Source organism: Tympanuchus pallidicinctus, unplaced genomic scaffold (genome assembly GCF_026119805.1).
Source record: "Tympanuchus pallidicinctus isolate F22 unplaced genomic scaffold, pur_lepc_1.0 scaffold3, whole genome shotgun sequence".
Taxonomy (NCBI): Eukaryota; Metazoa; Chordata; class Aves; order Galliformes; family Phasianidae; genus Tympanuchus; species Tympanuchus pallidicinctus.
The window spans coordinates 59,252,706-59,261,486 of NW_026294747.1; the positions used below are offsets into that span (position 1 = coordinate 59,252,706).

General features: G+C 70.0%; 2 protein-coding genes across 3 annotated transcripts; both read right to left on the minus strand.

Annotated features, from left to right (window-relative positions):
• Positions 1-462: 462 nt before the first annotated feature.
• Positions 463-2,089, minus strand: LOC128086437 (GTPase IMAP family member 1-like). Its single transcript, XM_052695110.1, has 2 exons — positions 1,687-2,089; positions 463-1,555 (listed from the first exon to the last, which is right to left on the minus strand). The coding sequence occupies exons 1-2, from the start codon at positions 1,697-1,699 to the stop codon at positions 609-611; spliced, it is 960 nt and encodes a 319-aa protein (XP_052551070.1). The 5' UTR covers positions 1,700-2,089; the 3' UTR covers positions 463-608.
• Positions 2,090-2,793: 704 nt separating this feature from the next.
• On the minus strand, positions 2,794-7,175 carry LOC128086447 (oocyte zinc finger protein XlCOF26). 2 transcript variants are annotated; one of them, XM_052695126.1, is made up of 2 exons: positions 7,050-7,175; positions 2,794-6,412 (listed from the first exon to the last, which is right to left on the minus strand). In XM_052695126.1, the coding sequence occupies exon 2, from the start codon at positions 6,375-6,377 to the stop codon at positions 5,649-5,651; it is 729 nt and encodes a 242-aa protein (XP_052551086.1). In that variant the 5' UTR covers positions 6,378-6,412; positions 7,050-7,175; the 3' UTR covers positions 2,794-5,648. The 2 variants fall into 2 exon arrangements, with proteins under 2 accessions (XP_052551086.1, XP_052551085.1); XM_052695125.1 differs by lacking the exon at positions 7,050-7,175 and adding an exon at positions 6,856-6,979.
• Positions 7,176-8,781: the final 1,606 nt, after the last annotated feature.

Consider the following 8,781-nt stretch of genomic DNA (forward strand, 5'->3'; position numbering starts at 1 on the left):
AACAGTGCTGATGCTGCTGACGGCGCCCTGGACCGCTGGGAGCAGAAGGAAGCAATGCTGCATGCAGAGCGCTAATTAAAACACAAATATTACACTAATTACCGTAATTATCCTTTAGTCCCTCCACGTGCCATGCTCAGGGATCTCCCCAAACCCCGCGCCCACCCCGCCTCCTGTGGGGATGTGAGGAGCCCTCAGACCACGGCACTGAGGGCCCTGTGACCGACCCCATCCCCACCCTGTGCCACCAGAGCTGACTTGGGATGGATCCCTTCCCGTGGCTGTAGTCCCCGTCCCGTGGGCACTGTTCCCATCCCATGAGTGCTGCTTCCTCTGCCTGGACACTCCATGCTCTCCCAGCAGCATGAGGGCATTGTGCGACAGTCCCTGACCGTCCCAACACAGCCAGGCCACCCCGCTGGCTACAAATGGGGACAAAAGCCACAGCACAGCACGGCAGGCTCGCACTTTGTGACGCTGTATTCACACCGAGGTGCGCAGCCCGCACGGAGCTGCAGCGCTGTTGGGAGGAAAAGCAGCTTCGTGTTTTATGGGCCAGCGCTGCAGTGTGCCTCCCAGGGAAAGGCAGCACGGCACAGCTCTGCTGGCTAACGCACAAAGCGGCGGTACACCGAGATAACGCTCTGCCAGCCCCATGAGAGCACAGACCGCAGGGCGCGCCAGAGGGCCAGCAGCGCTGCAAGGACGCCGGAGCAGCAGCAGCAGAAGCACCGCGCACACGGCGTGCGGCACAGCCACCGCACGGCCGGGATGGACCGCAGCCACTCCAGGAGCCGCGTGTGCCACCGGCCCCGCAGCTGCCGCTCCACGTCCTCGGCCAGGAGATCGCATTTCTTCTCGAAGTCGATGTCCCGGCGCTTCAGGAGCCGCACGGCGCCGTCGAAGAGCTCGTTCCGGTAGTAGGCGCTCAGGTCTCCCCCCAGCATGCGCAGCACCGTCTCCAGCAGCTCCCCGACCCGCTCCTCTCCCGCCCCCCCGACCGCCCGGTTGTCGAAGGCGCAGCACCGTCCCCCGCAGTCCCACAGCAGCTCCCGCAGCGCGGCGGTGCCGGTGTCCTCCACGTGCCGCCGCAGGGAGCCGCCCGTCAGCTCGTCCCCGCGCGTGAAAACCACGACGGTGCGCTCGGCGGCGCCGGGCCCGAACAGCCGCCACACTTGCCGGACGGCCGCCTCGTCCTCCTGCGTGAAGCGGCCCAGCTGCGTCACCAGCAGCAGCGCGTGCGGCCCCGGCGCCGACAGCAGCGCGCAGCGGGCGACCTCGCGGCGGCACCGGGCGCTGCGCTCCGGCGAGTCGAAGGCGTCCGGCGTGTCCACCACGTGCACGCGGTAACCCCTCCACGAGCCGCTCTGCCGCTCGCTCCTCAGCGTCACCGCGCGCGTGGACAGCCGCGACTCGAAGGCCGCCCGCCCCAGGATGCTGTTCCCCGTCGCGCTCCTCCCTCCACCGCTCTTCCCGACGAGCAGCAGCCGCAGCTCCGGCTGCCCTTCGTCGTTCCGCATCCAGCGGCCCCTCGGCTCCGCCTGCCGGAAGGGCTCTGCGGGGGAGCGGAGGGGCGTGAGGCGTCCTCCGGAGCTGGCCGCACCCCCTGGGGCCGCCCGCCCCGCATCGCGCTCCCGCGGACCCCGTCCCGTTCTGGGCACCGCCCGCCGCCCCCCGCGCCCTCACCGGCGCTGTGCATCGCTGCTGCGCGTGGGCCGGCCGAGGCGAGCTGTGCCGGGGCTGCACGGAGAACGAGAGAGCGACCGCGGTCACGCAGCGATGGGATCGGGCGCCGTTCGTCCGCGGGAAGCGGCGCCGACCGCTCCGACTCCTGACGGAACGGAGCGCAGGAGGTGCCGGATCCCGGCCGGCTTTTATGCGAGGCCGCGGGGGCGGAGCACGACGGGCCGTGCGGGAACAGCCGGGGACGCGGAGCCGCGGGGAGCAGCCGGGGGTTGCCTGTGGCTCCGCGGGGAGGAGCCGCCCCGCCGGCAGCCGGGCCGAAGTCCGCACGGACCGTAAACGCCTTTTCCCGTAAACGCGCCCTGTTCCCCCCGCGCCGTCCCGAGCAGCGGAGCCGCGCGGTGCCGTCGCCACCCCGAGCACGAGCGGACGCCCCGCCCCTCCGCAGCCCCGCCGCCCCGCGCTCCCGCGGCGCCGCGTCCCCCAGCCGAGATCCTCCGCGCCGCGCGGCCCCGGGGGTCGCCGCCCTCCCTGCCGGCCCCCGCGCGAGCCCCCCCCGGGGGGCTCGGGGTGGCCGGGCGCTTCCCGACTCGCCGCGACGCGACGCGCTCCGCTGGGGGCTGCCGGCCCGACGGGGAGCGGGGCGGCGGACGGCCGCGGGCACGGAGCGGCACCGGGGCTGCTCGCGGGGCGGCTCCTCGGTGCCCGCTCTCACCCCTCTCCGTTCGGCCCCGGCCGCGGCAGCGCAGCCGTCGCGGTTTCGAGTTTTTTCCTCGTGATTCCACATTCCCTGCGTCACGCAGCGATGGGAGTCAACGGGGCGACGCGGCGGCTCCGAAGAATGAGCTACAGCTCCCAGAAAGGCACGGCGCTCCCACAACGCTTTATTTTGTGATTTCCATCTTCCAGGAGGAGGCGATGACAGCAGAACACAAAGCTCACAGCAGCGCTCTCCTTTGCTGCCTGTGTGTCACAGCTGCTGCAGCATCGGCACCAGAGCTTTGCGTTCTGGAAACTCTCGTTTATTTAGTAGCCCGTGGTTTTCGTCACGGTGATTAGATCTTAATTACAGAAAAAACACAACCATCACCACCACCGTTTGCGCCGGCGCCCCTCGCTCTGCCTGAGGGCGATGCTCACAGCCCTGTGCAGCACCTCATCAGCCTGCACCTCGCGGTCCTCCCGCGTGTAACGGCCCAGCTGTGTCACCAGCAGCAGCACGCAGGGCTGCCGGGCAGCGAATCTGAGGCAGCGCTGGCGCTCCTCGGCCAAACGCTGCTCGTCCCACTGAGAGCCCCCGAAAATCGCCGGGGTGTCCATGACCACCACGCACCACTCGCCTCAATCCCGCCTGCCTTCTTTGCACGTGGTGGTGACGGGTCGGGACGCCAGCCGGGACTCGAAGCGCTCCTCGCCCAGCAACGTGTTGCCGGTGGCGCTGCGCCCCGCGGGGGAGAACCGCCGCTCCAGTCTCCGCGGCTCGGTCCTTCATGGGCGCGGAGCTGCGGCCGCCTCGGTTCCTCTCCCTCTCACCCGGCGGACGGCCGCGCTCTGCGGGACGGGGACGGCCTGTGGGCGGGGATGGGCGGCCGCGGAGCTCCTGGGGCGGAGCTGCGGTCCCCGGTGTCGGTGCGGCGAAGCGCGGAGCCGGGGCGGCGGGGAGGAGGGGGACAGGGGGGACACGGGGACTAGGCGATATGGGGACATTGGGACACTGGGACAGTGGGTGTCAGGGACATGGGGACGCAGGGATTTTGGGACTTTGGGACTTCAGATCACGTGGGCTGCTGACACAGGGACATCGTTAATGTGAATATTGGGACCATCAGGACACAGTGGCACGGGTAGCTCAGGCCACCGAGCGACGACGATGCCGGGACCTCAGAGATCGAGGGCTGCTGGCACTGCAGAGGGCTGAAAGAAACCGGCGTGAGAGGTGCGGGCTGCAAACGAGACGCTCCGGAGCAAACTGCGTTCTCCGTCCGCTGCCCTCCGGCTCCGGCTGAGCCCGGCGCTGCCCGTCGCCCCTTCGGGAGCTCGGAGGTCGCAGCGGCACCGCAGAGCCCGCTCGTGTCCGGGCCGGGCGGGGGCAGAGCAGCTGCGCCACCCGACGGGGCTGCGCGTCCCCCCCCGCGCTCAGCGCTGCCTGCGGAGCTCCGCACAGCGCGCGGGTCGCGAACGCCCTCTGGAGCCCACAGCGCGTTCCTTCTGCCACCCCTTTTCCTGGGGGAGAACGGCGAAACGAGCAGAACCTGACGGAAGCCGATGGAGGCGGAAGCGGCCCCGGCTCTCCTCGGCCGGGACGGGCGCAGCCCGAGGGGGGACGGCAGCTCCTGGGCACCGGCCCGGCTCTGGAGACGGCGGAGGGCTCCGTGGCCGTGTGCCGCTCACCCCAATGTCGGAGCCGGCCGAGCCGCGCGACTCTCCCCGAGCTCTTAGCAAGACGGAGACGCGGCGTTTTCCAGGCGTTCATTAATTTAATTAATACACAGCGGCAGTGCCTGCATTTCCACACACACAGCGGCAGGGGGACACGCGGGCGGACGCGGGGCGGGGATCGCTCGGCGCGGGTGTTCGCGGGGGGCTTCGCCGTGCGCGGGGTCGCGGGCACGGGGCGGGGAGCGGCGGGACGGGGGGAGGAGGAGCAGCTCCCTCGGGGGTCGGGAGGAGCCGTCACCGGGAGCTGCGGCCGGGCCGGGTGTCAGCTCCCCCCGCAGCCGCGTCCCGACGCACCGCATCACCCCGCGGGGCGGCGCGGAGCGGTGTGAGCAGCGTCGGCAGCGGGAAGCGTCGGCAGGGAAAGCTGGTTTTCCCCTGCAAGCGGCGGGGCAGCAGCGGTGCGGGCGAGGGGCGCGCAGCCTGGATGCAGCCGTGAGTTCGCCTCATCCCGGCTCACCGAGCGCCGTCCCGGTTCAGAGCGCAGGACGGCGCGCACGGATGGAAGCCCGGCGGATGGCGGCCGCCGTCCCGCAGTGGCAGCCAGGAGCGCTCCCAGAACGCTGCGGCTTACACGGAGCGGCGGGCACAGAGGTGATGCGGGATTTGCACCGTCCCACGTGCAGCGGGGCTGCGGTGCCGCCTCTTCCCCTTCCCCGGTGCTTGTGGACCGCAGAGCGGGACAAGGGGCAGAGATGTCCACCCCAACCCTCGCTTCTCCTGGCCGTGGCTGAGCACCGGCACGTTTTCAGCCCGCCGGGAGCCCGCAGTGCTCCCGTCACCACGCACCCACTCCTGGTTGCACCGCCCAGGCCGGGCTCTCTGCTGCTCGGGCCGCATCCCACGCCTCGCCGCAGTCCCTCCTCCAGGCTGGAGCTGCCGCTGCCCTTGGGAAGCAGTCTGCACCTGTGAGCTTTGCGTTTTTGTTTTAATTTTGCACGATTTCTCTGTTTCAGGGCACTCTGCAACGCTGCAGCAGCACCAGCCCGGATGGGGGATGGGGGTACGGGGGGAATGGGGAGCACGGGGGCACGGGGTGCACACAGCAGTGCTGAGGGGAAACCCCCCCCCCGCTGCTCTTCGCTCAGGGGTTCCACCTGCGGCCCCGCTGTGCACCCGGCTGCAGTGCTGAGGTGCTGGGAGTGGAGGGGAGGAAACCCCCCGGGGAACTCTGCCATTTCCACAGGCGGCCGCCTCACTCAGCTCCTCCCAGTGCCCCGGGGGGGGGCAGAAACCCAACAGGCGCCCAACAGCCCAAGAGCGCCTGAGGTGAGGAGCAGGAGCAGCTGATGGGAGAGACCTCGTGGTGATCAGGAGAGCAGCTCCGTGCAGGGAGCACGGGGTGCCTGGGGGGGCTCAGGCAGAGCTGGCACTGACCACGCCGTCACAACAGCACCGAGGGGACGGCGCCCACTGAGACGCCCAGCGGCCCCAAGCCTCCGTGCAGCGCTTGGAGCCATGCTGGGGGGGCTCAGGGCACGGAGAGCCCCGCAGGGCAGCCATGGGCGGGGGTCCCGGGGCGCGGGGGCTCACGTGAGGGCGTTCTCGGCCCTGTGGGTGCGCTGGTGGAGCTTCAGGGAGCCCTTCTGGCTGAAGCTCTTCCCGCACTCGGTGCAGGCGAAGGGCCGCTCGCCGCCGTGGGTGCGCTGGTGTGCGGCCAGGCTGCTCCGGCAGCCGAAGGCCTTCCCGCAGCGGGAGCAGGAGAAGGGGCCGCCTGCTGCCGTGGGACCACCGGCTTCCTCATGCAGCTCCGAGCCCGGCGAGCGGCTGCAGGCGGCGGCGCTGGTGGCCCCGGGTTGGTCCTCGGCGTGGGTGCGTTGGTGGTTGAGGAGGAAGCGCTGCTCGCGGAAGCGCTTCCCGCAGCTCCCGCAGGAGAAGGGCTTCTCGCCGCTGTGGATGCGCTGGTGGGTGAGCAGGTTCTGCTTCAGGCTGAAGCTCTTCTGGCAGACGTCGCACTGGTAGGGCCGCTCCCCGGTGTGGATGCGCTGGTGGATGATGAGGTTGTGCTTGAGGCTGAAGGCCTTGCCGCACTCGGCGCAGATGAAGGCGCGCTCCCCGGCGTGGTGCTTCTGGTGCCGGGCGAGGCTGGGCTGCTGGCCGAAGCACTCCCCGCACAGGATGCACTTGAACTCCTTCCCCGCCGCCTCCTCCTCCGCCTGGCTGTGGATCACCAACGCCTTCTCATCCCCAAAGCCCTCCTCGCCGCCGCCGGGAAAGGCGAAGCTGTTCTCGCCCGCGGGCGATGCCAGGTCCGTCATGGGCGCACGATGCCCGGCTCACGGCGCCCGCATCCCTGGGGGCACAGAGAGGGGCGGCTGCAGCTCCCAGCCGTAACCCGTGGGGGTCCAACGACACCCAGCACTCCCCGCGCCGCCGCTCCGGGGCCGGATGCCCTCATGGTGGCTGCGTTCCCCCCTGCTAAGCTTCACAACCACACCTGACCGTGGGGGGCAAGAGGGGACCCAGGGCCGGGGCCGTTCTACGGCGTCATCCCGCCGGGGAGCAGCGCTGGGGCCGCAGGCTCGGGGAGGGGGAGGGGGGCGCTGCGCGATCTCGGCGGATGGGCACGGGATGGGGGTCCGGGTGGGGTCAAGATGGTCCGGATGGGGCTGCGACAGAGCCGGGATGGGGCCGGGCCGCGCCGCATTGCGCTTCGGCTCCGCGCTGCCGCACCGCCCCCCCGGGCCGAGCCGAACCGAGCCGTTCCCCACACCCCCCTCCCCGGGCCTCCCCTACCTGCTCCCAACGCTGCGCTCCGGGCCCGGCTCTCTCCGTGCGCTCCGTGTGCTCGCTGCGCATCCCCCGCCCCGCGCGTGACCGCGGCGCTCCCTACGCTCGGGGCCGGGCCGGGCCCTGCGCGGTGCCGCCCCCAATTCGCGATCCCCCCCTCCTTCCCTCCGCCCCCCGCCGCCGTGCCTCCCGGTGCCGACCTGCCCCGCTCCGCGCTTTGTGCCGCCCGCTCCGGCCCCCTGCTCGTTCCTCCGCCCGCGCTCCCGGCGTCGCCCCGCGGCCGCGGTCACGCGTGGGCTCAGCGCCCGCCCCGCAGCCTCGGCCCCAGCGGAGGGAGGCACCCCCCCGGCGGGATCGGGTCGGGCCGAACCGATCCACCCACGAGTGGAATTTCTGCTCTTTTGCAAAGGGAAACCCCGAGCGGGTGGAAAACAAAGGGGTTTCCACGCTGCAGCCCGCGCTGCTGGGCCGGGAACAAAGGGTTCTGGGGAGGTTCTGCGGGTTCTGCCGGGAGCTGCAGTCCGTGCCGAGGGGCTCTGCCGGCACCCTGCGACGCACGGAGCTCCCCAACCCCCCCTCCCCCGCTCACCCCCGAGGGCGCAGCCCCCCGCCGCAGCTCCTGGCGCTGCTTTTGGCAGCGCCGGTCGGCACCGGAGGACGGTGGCACATGGCAGAGGTGCCGCCGAGCATTGGGGTGCGCGGGGGGAGCAAAATGGAGATCCCACGCGTCAGTGGGAAGGGCCCTAATTTGGTTGGAACGGCACGAGGCTGCAGCAGGGCTCACCAGAGCAGCCAAGGCCACGAGCAAAGCGCAGCGCTCGGGGTCCCGTGTAGGACGGGCGCTGCTGGGATCAGGCCTCAGGCGCCCGGTGCACGCAGGCTGTGGCTTGCCAGCACTGCTGCACCCCGCACAGCTTCCTGTTGTGCCGTTGCCCAGACCTGCCTGGCCATGCATGCCTGCGTTCCTGGAGCGGCTGCTGACACTTCCCCAGCGCGGCGGCAGGACGAGCCTTTGTGCCACCAGCGTGCTGAGTTGGCCGCTTTGCTGCCGAGGGGATGGAAACAGGAACTCGGCTCCGAGGATCTCAGGCTCGCAGCAGGAGCCTGGGAGCTGGGGCACAACGAGGGACACGTCGGGTTGCATATTAGGAAAGGTTCAAGTTGGATACTGGGAAGGATTTCTTCTCCAAAGAGCAGCTGGAACTGGCACAGCTGCCCCGGGGGAGGGAAGGTCACTGTCCCTAGGAGTGCTCAAGGACCTTGGGGATGCGGCATGGAGAATGTGGTCGGTAGGCATGGTGGGGGTGGGGGTTAGACTTTCATAAGGTCTTTTCCAACCCCCCTTTTTCTATGACCCCCCCTCCCAGTGGAATCGTGACCACAGCCAGATGGCTGGCAGCTCAGGGGAGGGTGAGGATAGTGGAGATACGGAGCACAGCCCAGGTGCCTTCTGCCTGTTGGTGGGAGGTGGAGCAGCAGGACGGGACGGGAAGGAGCAGCGTGGGACAGGACAGGGCCTGCACGTCTCCACGCACCCAACGAGCAGCATTCCAGCAGCTCCGCGCCCCAGGATCCCATCCCAGCCACCCAGCAGGGACCGCAGCCAACAGAATGGGAAGGAGAGCAAAGGCCCACGGCGCTCACAGGGCTGCAGTGGCAGGGAAGTGAAGGCGCTGCTCACGGGCAGGCGTGTGGGGGCCAGGGCCTGCCTTGATGCACAACTCACAGCAGTGACAGCGCTGGGGGGCTGTCGACTCTTGGTGGGGAATGAAGGGGAGGACAAAGCGCAGCCCCAGGAGGGGCAGCCCCAGCTCAGCTGCTGGCTTTAAGAAGCACCACAATCCGATGCAGCTTTACTGACGATCTGCTGCCTTCACCCCTTCGCTGTGTGAGACTTTTGCTAAGAGATGCAAAAGCCAAGAAGGCCTCTGC